At 35.5% G+C, this 21,024-nt stretch overlaps 1 protein-coding gene across 2 annotated transcripts; it reads left to right on the forward strand.

Moving 5' to 3' along the window:
- The first annotated feature begins 2,239 nt into the window (after nt 1-2,239).
- cldn10a (claudin 10a) lies at nt 2,240-19,205 on the forward strand. 2 transcript variants are annotated; one of them, XM_088603832.1, is made up of 5 exons: nt 2,240-2,528; nt 11,451-11,612; nt 12,609-12,690; nt 13,265-13,372; nt 18,029-19,205. In XM_088603832.1, exons 1-5 carry the CDS (start codon nt 2,303-2,305, stop codon nt 18,159-18,161), a joined length of 711 nt encoding a protein of 236 aa, XP_088459958.1. In that variant the 5' UTR covers nt 2,240-2,302; the 3' UTR covers nt 18,162-19,205. The 2 variants fall into 2 exon arrangements, with proteins under 2 accessions (XP_088459958.1, XP_088459964.1); XM_088603838.1 differs by lacking the exon at nt 2,240-2,528 and adding an exon at nt 7,559-8,121.
- The last annotated feature ends 1,819 nt before the right edge of the window (nt 19,206-21,024 follow it).

Raw genomic sequence — 21,024 nt, forward strand, 5'->3', positions numbered from 1 at the left:
TGTATTGCTGAAAATGTTACATAATATCACAATTTACCCTCCCTTTTTATGGTTCCTTTTTTTATTCCACATTTTACATATCTTACATCACAGAAAATGAAGCTGGAAAAAAGATCAGTTACTGTACACGCGATGCAATTTGTGTAAAGAATTGATTTGTACTTTGCATATTATACAAAGCACAGAACATTTTCTCTGCTTCAACAGTGCTTGAGAATCAAGGAACTTATTCTAAGAACAATGTATGCTGAAGGTCAGAAATATAGCAAGACATGCAGCCTTTCTTTAATAAATAATCTATTATTTATCACATCTACATTACCTTCTTCAAACCTTTTTCATTTTGGCTCCTGAATCCTTGCGATCACAAATTGTCATAAAGTGGTTTTGTAATTTTTCCTCTGCAAGTTACTTAAAATAAATGCTGCACACACAACTCTTATGTAGAAAAAATGTTTAGGGAGAGCATTCTTTTCCTTTTTTCTGCATCATTTAAAGTATGTAGCTTCATTGATTGAAAAACATTTTAACTGTTTAAAAATAGTTTAAAAAGCTACTGGTACATTGGAAAAAAGCAATACAACACTGTTAATTGTAGTTTTCAATAACGTAAATCTGAAAAAATGTGTACCTAATTTTTACACAGGATTAATAAAACTTTTGTCCTGACAAGTGTGTTTTGATTCTCTACAATCACTTTTCACTCATTTAAAAGAATACAGTATATCCCAGATGCCTCTCTGTCATGGCAGCCAATTGTCTGTGCTCAGTATTGCTCAGCAACAGGTTATTGCTCACAACCTTTCCCACTTTGAACAACAATTAGCATTTTATTACAGTACCCATTTTAAATGCACACATTTTTACACCTTGAAAAAAACAAAAATATTACGTAATGAAAATGAGGATGGAGACCTAACACACACTGGTCATATGACAAATACTGTATATGATTCAAATACAATATATTCAGAATTTAAAGATGAATACTTCATTTATTTGTTTTTTGAATTAAGCGATAACAACTGCTTTGTGAGTTGCAATCCTATCATAGTCACAACACATCTCTCCCTAAGTGAATGTTAGCATTGACATGAACAAATCTAGAGGAAATGCCCATGATTTAGTCAAGGGATGAGAGACAAAAAAGCTCTGCTGTAAGAGATAGTGATGAACTTCTTCAGCACCAATGCTTTTTAAGTTTAACTCAAATATTTCAGCCATAGGGCAGAATGGTGGTTCAGTGGTTAGCATTGCTGCCTCACAGCACTAGGGCCCTGGTCTTAGTACCTGGGGTACTATCTGTGTGAAGTTTGTATGTTCTCCCCGTGTTTGGATGGGTTTCCTTTGGCTGCCTTAGGTTCCTCCCACAGTCCATAAACATACTTATAGGTTAATTGGCTTCTGGGAAAACTGGCCCTAGTGAGTGTTTGTATTTGTCCACCCTGTGATGGACTGGCATCCTTTCCAGGGTGTACCTTGCCATATGCCCTTTGCTTGCTAGGATAGACTCCTGCTACACTGAATTGGAAGAAGCAGTAAGAAAATGGTTGGATGGATTATTAGAGCACTGAATGCAAGCAAAAAACAATGTTAAAAACTAATAAACACTTTTGTACAACCAATTTTGTGATGTTCATCTTACAGTACCTTCTAAACACTTAAGCATTTTTCACATTTAAGTAAATAATTTAATCTACAACATAATTTAAAGGTCATACTGTAACTAACATACTGTAACTAACATACTGTAACTCAATCATGTTTGGTCAAAAGGTACAATCACTTAGAGAAACAAAGCACACCATTAGAAAAGCAGGCTCAAAACATTTCTATTCCTCATTGCTTTTTGAAATCTGTTTTCCAAACCTAAACTGAAAGAGGAGAAAGTAGTGTGCCAGACCACTGGACTTTGTGCCACAGTGCCGTCCTTTAAGTATTACTGACATTTTTTGTTAATTTAAAACTTGGCAAAGTTAGTTTGGTTTGAAGAGTCCACTTTTATAAAAAAGTATGATTAGGTAATAGACAAGGGTAAAATAAACTGAATCCATTTCAGTGATAGCTCCTTGTTTATTTTATTTCTACCTTTTCCCCCACTGGTTTACTACTTTTCAGTGTTATCCAATCAGTATCATCTGCCTTTTCAGTACAAGCCCAAGCACTGAAGCGTGTCAAGATGTCCTACATGTAAATTATTTCTGTGCAACACATGTTCTGCATGTAATATCTTTGCCTTCAACGTTCAGCTTCAAGTATTCTAAGGAGCTAGGGAGCAAAGACAAGTGTCGTCTGCAGCTTTATGAAACCCATCATGTCAGCACTGCAGATTCTGGCTTTTTTAGGAGGCATTATTGGGTTTGGAGCTAACATTGGTGCCACGGTTTCAAATGAATGGAAAATAACGAGCAGGGCCTCCTCTGTAATAACGGCGACATGGGTTTTTCAAGGGCTATGGATGAACTGTGCGGGCAATGCCATCGGAGCAGTGCACTGCAGGAGACACCACACGATCTTCAAGCTGGAGAGTAAGTCACATTCACTGCATGTGAACAGAGGCAAAACAGCAAAATAACACTCTACATTTGTTATAAAGAGAAGAGATGGAAAATGTATGTTTAAACAAGGATTCTGTCACAGCTACTGTACATTAAATGTTTAGCACTTGTTTTAAAATGAATAGAAAGTGTTAAGATGAGATAGAATATGTGATAATAATTTGCACTCACCTTTTTTCCTCCTAGTTCTAATTATTTTATTTTAACTTTATGTGGGCATGTATTTTGTCTTCCACTCTTACAACGACCCATGATCTTTGTGCACTTACATAAAGGTAGTTGGGTTTTTTTTGCATGTGGATTTCCAGGATTGTGAACTTTGAATAGAAATACAGATCTAGTAATTATGGGTCAGAATTCTGCTTAAGCATACAATAAACCTCTTTCAGAGAAACACATCCTTAAAAGATCAATATGATTTTCTAGTCAAAGATATTGATCTTAGATAAGTGACAAAATCCAAAAACACTATTTTAAAGAAGGGTGGTACATACTGTACATATATAAGATCTTAGTAACATTACACATTCATTGAATTAACAATAGCGCTGCAACAATGGAAATCATTTGTTGCTGACAAAGATATTAATCAATCTGCCATTACTTTCTACAATTCCTTTTAGATAAACATTTCTTCAAAAGGTAAATTAAGTCATTTTGGATTAATGGAAATGTACTGTTAGGAAGTAAAAATAAATCAGATCATGAAGAAAATAGGTAATAAATATATCAAAACATGTTTGTAATGCTTTTTAATATGAAAAAATGTTGCACTTTCAGTGTCCTTTTTACAATATCTCTTGTTTATGTATTTATTAATCTACATAACATTATATTGCTGCCTAAAAATAAAGGAAGACTGTCAGATCTGTTTCAAATGTCTTTTTCCATTTTCATGTCCAACTTAATTTTGTAGTTAAAGTCTGAAAGTGTACAGTCTTTCAGTCCAAAACTAGAAATGATCAACCTGTGTGATGAAATATGACAAAAACCTTTACAGGATATTGATTCTGTGTTTTGTGCCTTGGTGGCAGGTTGTTTATACCTCAGCTGCATTACTCAGCAATCATGAATACGTTTTGGTGATTTGCCACTATTTTCTGTGTGAGCAACTGGATGTCTCAGTTTAGGTTAGAGGGCACTTTTGACGTAGGTTCTTTCTTATTCACATGTAACCTCTTGAGGAATGATTAAACCTCACAGAGCCATAAAAGCAAGAAGTTGCTCTTCGGTTTTGATAAACTGCCAGGAGTGGTACATACAGTCTGTGCAACAAAAGGCTGTCATTATAACCTTGGTTACATAAATCATTTTATAAATTATTATATAAGCTTAAATTATAGTCTATGAAAGAATAAACATCCAAAATAAGAGATTTTCTAAACAGCAAAGGCTTTTACAACAGTATTGACCTTTTAAGAAAAACATAGGTCTTTCAAAAGTACTGACTTATCTGTGAGTGAGGGACACATCTTTGACCTGAAGCAAAACTGAAAAGGAACATTTTCTAGTAGTCATGCAACTCAATGAGAATGAGGTAGGAATTTCTCAAATTCTTTGATAAAATAGCTCAAATTATAATTAATTATTTCATTTTATATGTATTGAATTGCTTTCTTACTTTAAGAAGAATATTACTTTACATTCAGCTGTATACAAGTCTGCAGTCTAGGCCCAAAGTCTGTATCGTTACATGGATTGTTTTGACAGCTGCAGATACTGATTCAGTAGTGGTTTGCTGTAGATCAGTTTACTTGTTTCCTGTGTGACTCAACACTACCTCTTGTGGGAGTCAAACAAAATTGCGTCAATGTACTAGCTTTAATCACTAGGAGGATCTCTAAGCTTTTAAAAAGTGATTCTGCAACTGTACTAGAGTAGTCCTGTGTTTTCTGGTTTTCATTCCAAATGAGCTTTCAATCAGTTAAGCTAATTGAACCAATTAACTAATTTTGAACTGATTGTGCACTCACAGTCTCTTTTCTGTGTGTGATTTTCAAGATAAATAGTAGAACTCTGTTTCAGCTTGTTTTTAAAGTGTTGCTCCTGTATGGCTTTCTAAACAGAAATTATTTTTTATTAATTGATAACTGCACAATACAAGTTCTTAGTACTTCTTGAGCCCCTTTATTACAGTAAATTCAACCAATTTGATACATTTGAGTGAGAGGAGAGCTGAAACCCTGTATTATCTACTATTAAAGGTTTTAAAAATAAAAATTAGCAGAGTTTAAGAGCTTGATAATAATCTACCAATATCTATCAAAGTCTATCAAAGTCAACAGGAACAAAAGCAAGAAGTGACAGGGACAGTCCATGACTAGCATAGAAAAACACTATTCTAAAAGAAACAATCTCTTACTTTTTACCAGTTATCTCATTAATATGAAGCTTTCCTTGTAAATTTCACCTGCACAAAACACGTGTTTATACAGTACATCTTTGATGTCCTTCCAATTTCTCTCAACCAAAAGTGAAATTATGACTACCAATCAAAAGGTGCTCAGTTTCAAGCATGTTCTATACTGTAATTCATTGTAGGCTTACATGAATCCATGATGCCAACATTGCTTCGTGGTTTGACACCTGCCAAAATTCTACTAAAAGGCAGAATGTAGTTTATTCTGTGTAAGTTTAATGTGACATTTTAACCTTTTAATTCACAGCCCTAGCTGATCAAGACAACAGAATTGTATTAACTGTATTCATCAATGGCCAACTAATAAACAGGCCAACAAAACTGTAAAAAGGTTTTACAGGCCAATAAATAGTAAAGAACAGTCAGAGTTCTTTAAATAAGCAACAGTCATAATGGCTACAAACATTGCACATTATATAGTGTACTTAGGTTTGCAGAAGGTTTAAATATGGTTGCTCATGAAAAAGTCATTTTTAAATTCGAACAGCGGGAATTTAGAATATGTATATCTTCAAATTCTGAACTGCTAATGGATAGAAAAGAGAGTATATAAAGACTAAATGTTCAAACTGGGGTGATGTCATTGGTGGAGTACCATAGGAATCTGATTTACGGTAATTTCTTTTCATGTATAACAATTATCTAGAGTTGGATGTACTTCCTGAAGTTAGCATTTGATACACTTGATGTAGTAAAGTGTTGCAGGCAGATGGCAGAAGCATAAGACTAACAACAACTGCATGAAATTGCATAATTATTGGTCCATTTCCATTTCCACCAATACTAGTTTTGATGGAGCATGTACAGTACTCTCCAAAAAATCAGCGTCTCATGAGCAGACTTTTATCATGGACATGGCTTAACATTGCCCACCAAGTTTCAGGCTGTATGATGTTCTGCTTTGACTCATCTTTACAAGGCGAGCAAAGGCAAAACCAATCTCAATATGTATAAACAAATTCATCTATCCTTGTCTTAACAGTTTCATATCATTCAGGGTCGCAGGGGAAGCGGAGCCTATCCCGGCATGCAACACGTGCAAGGCGGGGAACGACCTGGATGGGATACCAGTCCATTGCAGCACAAACACAGACACAAACAGATACACTCTTACCAGGACCAAGTTTCCCAGAAGCCAATTCACCTACTGTACCAGTATGTCTTTGGACTGTGGGAGGAAACCAGGATATCTGGAGGAAACCCAAGCGACCATGGGAAGACTGATGTTTTAATAAATTAATGCAGTAAATGAACAGAATGAAAGGCCTTTGTACTGTTTAAAAGTGTGACAGTAGACAAAATAGTGCTGACTATATGAAAGATTTAATTTAAGCTAGAAGATCATTCCACAGTCTTGGAGTAACAGAACAGGAAACATACACTCCCCCTCATCATTAGGTTTAAAATCATTACATGCAGGACCTTGACTCCTGAGTCATCGCTTGCCTCACCTTCATTAAATGCCTTCTCCTTCCTAGGAGTTAAGTGGTTAATGACCAACTAACTCAGTGTCATTTTTTAAATTCTAGAAAATGTGATGAGATGATCACGTCCTCAATTTGTGTACTGCTCTTTAAATAAGCTCTTGAAATATTCTGTATGTACAAGCAGCCTCAAACATCTCAAACAAAATATCTCTGAGACTGGGGGTAAAACTCCATCAACATCAGTTTCACTAGGACCTTGAGTTTGCATCTCTTCCAAAGTACACAATATAACGAGATTAAGTAACCTACTCAGTGAATATAACGTTACTGAGTGAGGTACTTCTTTTTTCCTTAAAACACTGAACCTCCTGCTCTCCCTAATCCACAAATATACTGTAGTTTGTGTGTGTACACGCAGTGGGACACATGGCTATTTAGAGACTTCTGTAGATTTTTTTAAACTGAATTAATTTGCAAGTTCTGTGAATTTCAGAATGCTTAGTGGTGCTAGACTTTCAGTCATCGGGATTGTTGAAATGTACAGTCTGGTACTGAATGTTAGAAAAAAACAAACTACTATTCCATAGCTCAAGTCCATTGTCAAATACATTTTTTTCATATCCTTAATCTCCACGCCTCAGCAGCTGAACAATTCTGCGAAGATTACTGGGATGCTGTAATTATTGCTTTCAAATAATGCCTTTTCATATCCTCTAATTAAATATTTACAGTGAGTGGTGCATTTAACTTAACACTAGTCTATTCTTTTTGCAGACATAAAATTGAAGACATCAAAAGTTTTTTGTTTCACAATTTATCAAAATAAATATATTCTTACTCATATACATTAGCAACCAACATATACCAAGATGTTAGCACAATCACTGACATATAGATAAAAGTCATTCAAAAATCAACTTATACTTTCAGATGTACAGCACAATTATAAATCATTTTTTATTAAGGTTATTTAATTTAGGAGAATTTTAATTTTATTTACAGTTCTGTAACAATTTCATACCAAATCCAACCAAAACAAAAGACAGAAGAAGATCCACCTCAAAAATATACACACACTCTTTAGATTAATGACGTTGATCATTATGGCACATTGCTCACATCTCCGCAAGATTAACATTCACCATCCCCAGTGCAGAGCAGCAGGTGTCTTTCAGAGTGAGAAGCCAAAGGCTATTGGTCAGCATCTGGTGATGCTGATGGACAAACCCCTCCCAGCTGAATGCAAACCAGTCTAGGACATATTAACCTCAGAAAGTTGTAGAGGGAAAGCAATAACACCTCACAGTTTCAGCTTCCCCAGTTTGGTTTCTACCTGATATCTTCAAAAAAAGGAGAGAGGAGTCCATCTGCTGTCACCAGAAGAACACAGAAGATCCACCTACTGGCAAAAAAACAAAACACTGACTTCCATAGTCTGAAGAATTCATCTATAAAGGACTCAAATTCTGAGAGTTTGATTTTTTTCTTGTTTTAAAAATGAGTCACATGGGCACAGAGATCCTTGCGTTCATCCTCACAGTTTCGGGATGGATTCTTATTTCTTCCACATTGCCTACTGACTACTGGAAAGTGTCTTCAATTGATGGCACAGTCATCACCACAGCCACATTCTGGTCCAACCTCTGGAAGACTTGTGTCACCGATTCCACTGGAGTCTCCAACTGCAAGGATTTCCCCTCTATGCTGGCACTGGATGGTCAGCAATGTTTAGTTTAATTCCTTCACATTGTTTTTTTTCTTAATTGTGGTATATGTGTTGTAGTAGAGTATGTTGATAAAGGAGTCTCACTTTCTGTTTTAGTATTTTTCCTAACTTAGAATGAATAGTTTCAGAGATCGAAAAATCTAACTGCAATTAGATTCCAGCAATGTTGCTTTGGCAGAGGCTCAAGAGCAATCACAGCTCAATCTATCAAATTCTGAATATGCCAGACATACTGTAGGACACTGAAATAACATCAGAATTTTAAAAGCTCTCTTTTCCTTTATCTTAATGTAACACATATTATCACATCACAGTACATTTTTCTAAATAGCTTGACTGACCAGAAGACAAAGTAAGAAGTATTTTATACTATAAATAAAGATGCTATAAGAGTTGGAACAGACAAAAAAGTCCTAGAAAATGTAAGAGAGAAAAACTGCACCTGTCAAATTTTTAAATGAAAGGCTTTTTCATGTCAGTTTTTGAATAACTTGTTTGTGTATTTTATAATAACTGTAAAGCGTGTGCAAAACTGTTTGTCTGGTAGTACTGCTCTGTTACAAGGGTCGCTGTCTTAATCAGCTCTCTCAGACTCACAGCCATGCTTCACTTTCAAGTTTCATACTCAAGAAAGCTTCCGGTGAAAGGAAATAATGCAGCCTGAAATTCAGAGCAAATGTTAGTTCTAGGAGAAGTCATTTATTTTTCTAACTGTCAATGTTTAGCATTTTTTTCTTGGAGATTGGGCTATAAATTATGCTGTTATGGGCAAGTAAAGCTATTTTATTCATGCTCCAGTTGCTTCAGGGGTTAACTACCATGCTAATATGTTGTAATAAATCAAGTGCTGAAGGCAATTCTTATTCCCAAAGAAAACCGGGACTTTCTTATTATGTGCCCACAAATTATATTTCATTGTTGTTATGCTAGCGTGCACATATTATTAGATGGAAACATTAATTTTTGCCCTTAAGTTGCATGGAAATTAAGGTCTCATGAGTATGATAGCATATGCTGATCTATTGCTAAATCATACTGAAGCAGATTCTATTTATATTCAGCCCCGTTAGTAAAGAGTAATTAATTAACTGAGGAAAAAGCCTGAGAACATGCATTTGAAGGTGTTTTTTTTCTTCCATACGAAAGAATCTTATCTTAAAAAGAATGTGAATTAACCGTACTAATCTAGATCTGTATTAGATTAGTTATCTTCCAAGACATCTTAGTTACCTTAACAGTCTAAATGAAAATTCTGCATATTTTCTTTGTTTAGAACATCACTTTAAATTGTACTGCTTGTGCTGCTACAGCTTCTGCCTTGCATGTCATTTATGTATAATGATATCAAATAGGAATAACAAGGACATAAAAAAAGAACAAAGTTACTGTCTATGGATCTGGTGTTGCTTTAGATTGAAGGTACCATTCTAAATAATCTAAATATTATATAATATCCAATTAAAGTTATGGTTCACCACTTCTGGGTCATGACACTTTTTAATGATTCACTTTATGATAGAAATGGTGTATAGAAACCTACCTTTTAGAATACTTGTAGTGAACTTAAAGATCAAAATAAAGCTCAGTTGCAAAACAATAATTGTAAAACCTCAGAGTTTAATTACTGTATATTCATTTTGTAGGGCATACTGTACACAGTTCCTGTAAGCATGTCCTTACAATATACTGTATGCTGTAGCTGGCAACAGAATCCGAAATTAATGTTTTAATTTGGAAAGATATACTTTGAATGTTGTTCTTTACTTGTTTTAATGTTTCAAACAGGAAAGATATACTGAAAACGTTTTTCTTCAGTTGTTTAATTTTGTCAGAAACCAGTAATCTGTCACGTGACACCAGGTTTATGTTAACCTACCTAATTAACTAATGGAAAGGTTTGTTTCAAATCATTCCTCATTACCATTTATTTTCGAATGGTCACTAATACTTCAGTGAATTTCTCATTAAAAACTTGTAGATTTTTAAATGCTTTGGAAACTGCTTTGGTTTTATCCAGAAAATTAGTTTTTTCCAGGTAGGCCAATTAGGAAAGGATAACCCTTTTGATAGGACAGAGTAGAGGCAGATATTGAATATACTGCAAATAAATCCTGGAATGACAGATATTCCAATGAAAGGACATTTTCAGACTTACACAGTTAGTTTTAGAGGAGTGTGAGCGGAAGAGGGAGATTTAGAAATTCACACAGTGTCGGAATGCGGTGAATGAAATACCTCCATCACAGTTTGGGTTGAGTAATCTACAACAATATCTACTTTGTGCACTTTGGAAACCACATGTCCTCCTTCTAGCCTGTTGTGAGTTCTGAGTTTGTACTGTATGTGTTATTTTAAATTTCCTATTACAACAGCTTTTTCTATCTAATTCAAATGCGTTGATAAAAAAAAGATTAAATACAATATAACGAATTTAAAATGTGACAGTTTGGAAATACATCATAATTATAAGGGTATTCGTGTCTTCTAAATAAGCTTGTGTTCTTAAATCAGATTTGTGCTTCTTGTTGTCAAAAATACTGATACTGATATATCATTTTTTTCCAGATGTACGTATGTATACACATGTAAAATGTAACATATACTTGTGTTGTAAAAACCTTCAGTGTTACAAATCACTGCTTTCCCAATTATGTCAGATTACAGCTTTTACCTGAAGTAGGGAAAAATAATGCTCTTACAATTATAGCACTGCTGTAGTTTAGGGACTGCAAATAAGCGTGTTAACAACTGATTATACATTTGCAAAGCATTCATACTGTAATGCTCCGGGGTTCACGTGGGTATGCGCCCTCGCTGCTGCCACCTCAGGTCGGCCCCCCACCGTCGGGGACTCAAACCCAGGCCTCCGGCATCACTCAACAGGGACCCAGCCACTTGAACTAAAGGAAAATCTCCTGTCAGCCAGGCGGCTGCGGTCCCTGCTATTCACAGGGAAGGGTGGTGACGTCACCGCCCTGGTAAGCCGGCTCTCACAACCAATGGTGGCTGTATGTGTTACAATACTTTGCATAAGAAATTATGTTAATGATATCTAATTAAGTCTCCCTTTTCACTAGCTTAATGATGCCCAATTAATCCTTGTTCAATGTATTCTAAGTGAAAAAAGACTATTAATGTACTGTAATACCCAGCCCCTAATTCAAAATTTTGTTTGCATGATAGGATAAATATTTTACAATTACATATTGTAATTCCTTAGATTGTTTTATTATTGAGCCATCTGCAAGTAACAGCAAATCATCTGTGATCCAGAGATATACTACAGCTGACAGTAGATGTTTTGTTGTCTTGGCAAACAGGTTACATCCAGGTCTGCAGAGGTCTCATGATTGCATCGGTCTGCCTGGGGTTTTTCGGAGCCATTCTTGCCTTGGTTGGCATGAAGTGTACCAAGATTGGAGGCTCAGATAAGACCAAAGCGAGAATCGCTTGCTTGGCAGGCCTGAATTTCATTATTGGTGGTAAATATTGCCTTATATTATTCCGCAGAATTTGCTTTTACTGCCATTATCATGCATATTTGTACAGATGTACATGCATATAGGTCTGTATTTCACTGAAGATTCATACAGAATTTAACATTTACAGTAGGGTCTCAACATTAATTGAATATAACTTTTGTGAATTCACTTGTTCATAAATCAGTGTGGCTGTTGGAGTCTTGTTTAGAAGAAAAGCAGAGTGGGATTAAATTGAGCCAAAGATTGGTTGTTAAGAAAAACTTTTAAAGTAACTGTGCCGTAAGCTAGGACTGTCATCATCTAGCTAGTTAATAAGCCTTTCCCCACCCCATGCCCAAGTACCCACTACCCAGCATCCTTATATCAATGTGATCTTGTTTAATACTGTAACAAACACTTTCGGCATTGCCAATGATAGGCTGGAGATGACTTTACAGGCTCACTGTTTTATTATGCTTTACATTACATGGAGGTGTGCTAATTACACACAGACAAGAAAGTGCAGACATCCACTGTACACAGAGGAGGGACTCATGTTGTTTATTTTACCTGCTTTCTATAAGTTTGTGATTACTGTTGTTCATTATAGTTGATCAATGTTATTTTATTTAACTTAAAACCAATGCATTAGTACTATAATTATCATATAAGGGAGGGTTACGTGTGTCTTTTAACCATACATAATATACTGTATATTGTAGTACATTATGCAACAGTATAGGAATGGACTTGTTTATATGCAAATTTGGCTATTCGTGACAGTTCCCTCACCAAACCCTCAGGAATGTTGAGACCCTACAGTGTCGCATATCATATAGGGCATATTGTATCCAGACATGTATTTTATGTCAAATTCATATTTAGTCTCTGGATAAGTATGAGAAACTAAAATGAAATGAAGAATAATACAGTATATAAGTATATAAAATGTGTTGAATGTTGTATTGTAAATGTCCTTAAGAAATATTTTTAATGCCAAAAATTGTGTTTCAACAGGCCTTTCATCTTTAACTGCCTGTTCTCTGTATGCGCACAGAATCACATCAGAGTTTTTTGACCCAGCATTTATTGCACAAAAGTAAGTGCCACTTTTGGTATACTATTACTACTACAGCTTCTAATAATAATGCATGACTGCATAAACAGCTTCTCTGGGATGAAAAATATTTTTGAAATCCTTTGATTGGTTACTTTGTAATACATAAATATCCATTCATTCATTTATCTATTTATTTACTCTTTACACTATTTTATTCTTATTTATATACCTATACTATCTCAACAGCTGCTAATTGACTGCCACTCCCCCCTTGTGTGTTCTTCTGTGTTGTTCTGGGACATTATTCTGATTGTTCTAGTGTATTGTGAACTGCAGCCCAGGAGGAACTATATTTTGTTCTCCCTTGTACATTGTGTAAGTGTAGAATTACAATAAAGTGAACCTTGAACCTTGACCTTGTAAGTACATGAATTTTAATAATTGATGCTAAAACAAATTGCTGATGATAATTTATCTCTGTATTTGAGAATACTACATGGAGTATCCACATTATAAAGCTTGCCAAAAATAAGAAGCCAACTAATGTTTTGTGAAGTATATACCTGAATTGTGAGCATTAACTTTTATGGTGTTTGCCTTTATGTTTTTCCAGATATGAATTAGGAGCAGCGTTGTTCATTGGCTGGGCAGGTTCTGTGTTGTCCATTCTGGGAGGAGTAGTTTTCTGTTTCTCCTTGGCAGAAGAAGGAACACATGCAAGGTTGTACAAGTCAAACATTTTTCTGAAATATAGTTAATGATAAATACCTTTTGCAATTTCAATGTCAAGTTAATTTGGTCAAGTTAATGTCTCTACATTTTTCCTTAATTTCTCTTTTTTATCTGAGCTGCAACAGTGCTGGCAAATGTTATAGCCATTTATCAGCTGAGACCCATCTTTCTTAATATATTTCTAAATATAATGCAAAAACATATGCATGTGTTATTAATGTTGGCAGGGGAGCTCCATATTAAATATGATCTTTTTTATGCACACTAATACAAACATTACCCTTCATAACCATTCATACCCTCAGAAAATGAGAAACAAACTGTTGTATAAAAGAAAAAATGATAGATTTCATCATTAAAGATCTTGTAATGCCTTCACTGAAAAAAATCTATAAATATTATACTATAATTTTAATAGCATTCACCAGAGTAATTTTTCATAATTTATTTTAGTCCTGAAAACATAAGGGTTAGTATTTTTTAAATCCTCTCCTGTAGGATGCCTCCTGTAGTGTGTTATGAGGTTTTTGCACTTATTAAACAGTATTTTTACCATTCCTCCAGGCAGAGATTCTCTGCATCCTTGAGAGTCTTTGGTTTCTATCTTTGAACTACCTTCTTGAGTTTGGACTGCCGATTGGGCTGGTCATCTGACAATAATTAACCATTTGTTGATCTGGATGTATGCTTTGAATCATAGTTATACTGGAATGTCTAATGTTTTTGCCAAATTTGAGCTTCTTGGCAGAAAGATCCAGGTTTTTATCCAAAATGTCCTGGTACAAGTTGGAGGTCATGATTCTTCTTATCTTCCTAGGGCTACAGGACCTGTATATTTTTACCACAAAAAAAAACACAATAGACCTCCCCACCCATATCTTCCTGAGTTAGGGTGCTATCTACATGGATTATTTATGTTGTGGGTTTCATGGATTTCCTTCAGGTGCTCCAGTTTCCTCCTACAGTCCCTGAATATTTTTTTTATAAGATCACTTTATTAGCCTTATACAATTTCTTGCTTTAGGAATTCATCTTTTCACATACCCCAGCTTGCTCTCCATGAGACACAGACACACAGACAGGGAGAGAAGCTTTGGGTCAGAGCGCAGGGTCACCCATTGTATAGCTCTCCTGGAGCAGTTGGGGTTAGGGACTTGCTCAGGGGCCCAACAGAGTAGTATTCCTCTGCCAGCCACAGGTGCAGATTCTTAGCCACAGTGCCACCAGAATATACTGGTACTGTAGGGTACTTGGCTGCTGGGAAAATTGGCCCAAGCTGTTTGTGTACTGTATGTGTTTGCCCTGCGATAGACTAGCTGCCCATCCAATGTGTATCCTGCCTTGCATCCATTGCTTGCAGGGATAAGCTCTTCCTTCAATGCAAACCTGAATTGATAGAGGAGGGGATTTGAAAATTGATGGATGGATATATAATGCTAATCTGCATGCCCCAAAAGATCATTGCCATTTAATTTGACTATAATACATAGTTCCAATTGTCATTCAAAAACAGCTGAATTGGGTGGTTGGGTGGTGCACTGATTAGCATTGCTTCCTTGCAGCACAGCTTTGCTGCCTCACAGCGTTGGGGCTGGGGGTTTAATTCCTGGGGTGCTATCTGTGTGGAATTTGTATGTTCTCCCACCTGGCATGTTTGTATGTTCTTCCCATGTTTTTATAGATTTCCTCCACACACTCCAGTCTCCACCCATAGTCCAAAGACATAGGTACTGTAGGTTAATCGGCTGCTGGGAAAATTGGTCCTGGTGTGAATGTGTATCTGTGTCTGTATCTGCCCTGTGATGGACTGGGTCGTGTATACTGCCTTGCACATGATACTTGCTGGAAAAGGGTGTGGCTCCCTCGTGGCCCTGTATTGGATAAAGCACTTAGGAAATGGATGGATATAGCAGAATTCACAAAATGGAGTTGTCGCTTTTTCTGGTTTGCCATCAAAAGACGCTTCTTCCCTGCCACCTGGCTATGAAAAGGACATTCATAAACATAATGCTCAATAGCCATTTTCATCACTTAGAATCCTTTAGATGCCCAATTGTGTTACATTGTGTTACATTTTTGGATTAACAGTTTCCTCAAAAACAATATACCTCACAGCATGTGAATATACTTGTGTCCTCTTCCTGGCAGGATTACTACTTTGCAAACAACTTTAAATTTTCTAAAAACAGACTCTACAGTGTAAATTGGCTTTTATAGATTCTTCCATAGTCATCCACCCCCTTTTTAGAGGTCAATGACCTTTAGCTTTTAGAGTTCTCCTTAACAATGATAATGCATGATACTGTTGAATGGATTGTGTGTTCCCTCCTTTTACACCCCAGGGAAACAGAAAATCTTCACAGGCTTCTAGATAGTTCCAGATGCTTCCATTGCATTTGAAAAAGGACAGAATATCATTGTGGACTTGTTTTTGTTGGACTTTATTTACATGAAAACATAGAGAAGTGAAGAAATGTGACTTATGTGTTTTCTGGAATTCAATTAATTGTTAATGACAAATGTGACTTTGCAATGCCACAGTTACAATTACAGTATAACATGTTTAGTACTCTTTTAAGTAAGATTTCATTAACTCAATCTGTTATGGTGTTTTTTGTTCCCATTACACTGGGGGCATGAATTAAATCTAGAGGCCACTTTATGTACTGTAGCAAACATGACATGTTAATATCAATGAATTTTTAAGTTCATAAAAGTTTTAACAAAATGTAATCTTTCCTTTTCTGCTAACGTTGACACCTTTTTATAGGTCTTTGGGCACATTTGCCCTGTGCAAAATCTGAAGATAAACTGTCCATTTAATCATTACTATGTCATGTTCTTAGTTTTCCCATTGGACATATATACTGTACGTGGACTTTGTTTCTTTTAGTGCTTTATATTTTAATAAGTTACAAGTAGGAGATAATCAGAAACAAAGCAGTTATGTACAGAGGTCCATGAGCCAATCAAGTTGTAATAACACAAAAAGGCCCCTGTGCCTCTGTTTAGAAATGACAGACGTTTCTAAAGGAGGTGAAAGTAGATTTCCTCTCTTCTTGCTTTGACTGATATTCAGGATTCCATTCAGCTAGAATCTGCCATCATTTTTAATTATTAAGACATAGAGTGCTCATTCTTCCATTTTGACATTAATTTTAATAACAAAATAACTCTACAGATCATTTTCAGTACTGCTTCCAGGGTTATACCAATGATGACACAAGACACATAAATCCTTCATTAAATGAAAGGTTTTCTTTGTTAATTTATGTCAGATCTTATCCACCTGTATACTGAGTGCATTACAAGGTCACCTTGTTTTGTCGTGGGCACAAGGAAAAAGTGACTTTTCAAAAACGAAAAAAGAAAACCATTATCGATGTAACTAAGTGTTCTGCGATACCTTAGATTACAGGCTTTTTCTCAAGAATTTCCAGAAAGATATGTATCAGCACTAGAATTGCTATTGATTAACTACTAAAGAGTGTAGCTCAAAGAAGGGAGAGTTTACCAATAGATTGAAAGAAAAGAAAAGAAAAAAAATTAAGAAAAGGCTCAAGATTAGAAGCTACTGTTCTAAGCAAACCACTCATGTGTGGGACGCATTTGAAATAAAAAAAAATACATGAACCAAAGGTTATTTGTTAATTAAACACTTTCTAGTGTTCCAGTATTTTACCAAATTACAACATGACATTCCAGAATGTCGTAATTCGAAAAAGTATATGTAAAGCTTCTCTAGAAAATAAATATGCAGTAGACATTGATTCTAATAAAAAATGGCTGCGTTTGAGTGTCATGATGAAATTATGTTCATTAATCACGAATGGAAATTGAAGAAACTTCTCTAAACTTGCTCAGACTCCATTTAAAATTTCAATACAATTGTTTTTTGTCTGAATTCTTCTGAATATATTAGATTTGGGGCATTGAAGCGTCCAGATTATTTGCATGAAAAGGCTTGGCACATGAGTATGTTATTTATGCAAACACCATGAACATGAACATGATATACTGCATTCATGACATGCAGCAGCCATTTCACCCTGCCATTCACAAATAGCAACCCACTGAAGCCAAGCAGGTGGGAGCCTGGCTAGTACCTGGATGGGAGACCTCCTGAGAAAAACTAAGGTAGCTGCTAGAAGAGGTGTTAGTGGGGCCAGCAGGGGGCTCTCACTCTGTGGTCTATATGGGTCCTAATGCCCCAATATAGTGATGGTAGATGGTGGATGAAGGTGCTGTCCTTTGGATGAATCCTAAAACCAAGGTCCTGAGTCTCTGTGGTCATTAAAATCCAGGGTGTTTCTTGAAAAGAGTAGGGGTGTAACCCTTTACCAATCATGGTGTCCCAATAATCCCCATCTATGAATTGGCTTCATTACTCTGTTCTCCTCCCCACTAATAGCTGATGTGGGGTGAGTGTTCTGGTGCACTATGGCTGCTGTTGCATCATCCAGGTGGATGCTGCACATTGGTAGTTTTGTAGGGGAGTCCCCATTACCTGTAAAGCACTTTGAGTGGAGTGTCCAGAAAAGCACTGTAAAAGTGTAAACAATTATTATTATTATGATCATTATACTATAGGTAAAATGAAAGTGGTAGATCTTATAATGCTATACCCCACTGTTTTTCCCTACAGGACAGGGTACACTTACAGTGGAGCATCTTTCATCTCCTCTCGTACTAAAGCTCAGAACAGAGCTGGAGATCTCAAGTCCTCAAGAGAAAATGGCTTTTCTGCAAAACAGTTTGGAAAAAACGCCTATGTCTAACCATCAGTACAGGAGAGGCTACAACAAGGTTCCCAAATCTTTCCTCCCAGTCTCCAGCCCAGACACACACCTTTTTCAAATCTCATGTACAGACCTGGACCTTAACTACGTAAACCACATTGTTTGTGAAATCACTGTTTTGATTTTGCAGCACATAATAGCTTTTGCACTGAATAAGCGGCATTTACAGAGTACTAATAAAGGGAAATCCTATTTAAGTAATGTGAAACACCAATCAAATTTTCTTTTGCCATGATCATTTCCTATTAACTTTTACTCCAAGCTTTGTCAGGTCTTATAAAACTCAGGGTAGTTCAGTATTACATTATCACATTTTCTTTGATTTTTAGCATGACAAGCTTGCTTCACAGTATGTAAAATATTGAAAACATTTTTCGTAATGTTTAAGCACTACTTTAATATATTTATCTCAATTAACACTACTTTTCTTGTATTTTGTTTCATTCCAGCTACACTTCCCTTACATCTGCATTCAGCACTCTTCGTGTTTCTCTTCTCTTTCATACTCTGCTGTTTTAAAAATATATAAAAAAATCTTTCTTGAATAAAGGTGAGAAATAAACATGGGGTTAAGCAACACCTTAAGATACAATACAAGACAGTTGCTTCAGCAAATATTTTGGTATTTAGAAATGTAGATCTAATACAAGTATAAATCAAGAATTTTGTCCCTTTCTCTTCCTGAAATATTGCAGCTTAATTAGTATTTGTATTCATGGTACCACTGTAAAGGAAACATCTACTACTTTAGAAAAACTACATTGCAACAGTCTTCTTCCATACACAAAATAAAGAACAAGATAAAACATATATGCCTTAATGAGGTTTCCTTACACATCATGATACACCTCTGAGAAAAGTTGTCCTTCACTGCATGTTCTCTTCATATACATTGCTATTAATACTCGACAGTATGTTACTTAATTGTTTTAGATGTTCTTTACTCAGTATGTGTGAAGTTAATCAATCTTTAAAAATAAGAAAAGAAAGTGAAACAAATAAACATTTGTACTTTTGTGCTTACTCTTGTCCAGTCTTGTGTTTCTGTTTTGTGGGTCTTTAAAGTACTATATAAAGTCTCCAGTAAACACAACTGCAATATGGCTTGATTTCAAGAAACTCTAATCTTAATTATTTGTACTGTAGGGTATAACCTTTATGTCACCTTGAAGCTACAAATTAATACACTTACCGCACCATTAATCACTAGGCTATTTTAGAAGCTATTTTAATGGCCAGTTGTCAGTGAGTTTTTCTGTGCTAAAGGTTTTAGTGGCACTGGGATTCAGTGGCATGAGGGTTTAACAAGTACTGTAAGCAAGCAAAGCTGGACAGACCTCTTGTTGAAGTACTGTAAGTGTATTTTTTTTCCTGCTGTATCTGTGGTTACAGTACCACATTTTCTTTCCAGTTCTCTAATTCTAATCCTGATTAACTAGTCAAAGTGTGGTTTGTGTACATGCAGAAAAAGGTTATTTCAGTATTGACCTTTATAATACTTAGGACAATTTAATAAATTTAAAACAGGGGTCTCAACTTCAGCTCCTGGTGATCCTTATCTCTTCCTGGTTTCAATTGTAGTCAATTAAATAATTAACCTAATAAGTTTCACAATTTGACTATTTTTTAACAAATTAGTTACATCAAATATAGAATTTGACTGCATTTCATTTAGGATATAGTTACATTTATCTACCTCAAGAACTGGTAAGAAATATTACGATTGTGCAGATAATTAAATTACTAGACCAGCTCTGCAACTGAGACCATACAGTAAGGTGAACTAAAAAATCAGAAGACATTAGGCTCTCCAGGAACTGAGTTTGAGATCCCTGCTAGAAATGATTATAAAAGACCAGTCTTAGGAGGAACTGTAATAGTAAGCACTTGCCACTAAAGGCAATTGAAAGGTCTCTATCACTCTATGAAGTCTAAAGGCTGGTTTTGTGTAGGTTTGTTAATTAATTATATTATTCATGAGGTGGGTTTAGATTCCATATTCTCACATGGTGATAATTAGTGGTTTTTTAATACAGTTCTTTACACACTTAGGTGGTTGGGTATAGGAAGCAATCAGTGCAGTTTGTGTTTTGTACTGTTGGTACAAAAAAGAGGGGTTCTCTAAAGTTCTCTAAAACCTACTGCATCTTGAAGTCATTGCCATTGTGTGTGAAATGGCCTGGAGCCAGGTTATCTAAGTACTGCCTTTGACACTGTTGATTATACCATTATTGCTTAGTAGACTTAAGAAGGTTTTAGCACCAAAATACATTTACACAAAACCTGTCATTAATCATATAGTAGGCATCTTGGAACCCTGCTTAGATATTTAAAAAAATGGATGAAACAAACCTGCTTACATTTGAACTCAGTTGACTGGTTTTCCTTATTTGCAAATGTGCCAGCCTTACTGTAGTTGGGTTATTGGTGATATAATGAGACATATTCAATTTAATATGTCTCATTATATAAATCTATATAATCCATGTTGACACTCATCCTAACCCAAAATACACCAAGGCTTCTATAAATTTACTGTTCTTAATTACCCAGCTTTTGCTTCGAATCATTCCCTAATTGCGAGTCTAATCCTAAATCGTACATTTAATACTTTCTTCACCTTTACCCTGTCATTAATCATATTAAACAACCCCCAATTCTAACTAATACAACAATGTAAAAGTTTGTTCATTTTATACCTCAAAACACTGTAATAGAAACTATTGAAGTGGTTCTCTTCATAATGTCTCATCATTCAATCTTTTCAGAAGGTTTGAAGTTACAATGTAAAATGGCACAAAATAAGCAACATCAACAAGAGTATCAAGCACAGTAATGTTCC

Source organism: Lepisosteus platostomus, chromosome 2 (genome assembly GCF_059453375.1).
Source record: "Lepisosteus platostomus isolate fLepPlt1 chromosome 2, fLepPlt1.hap1, whole genome shotgun sequence".
Lineage (NCBI taxonomy): Eukaryota > Metazoa > Chordata > Actinopteri > Semionotiformes > Lepisosteidae > Lepisosteus > Lepisosteus platostomus.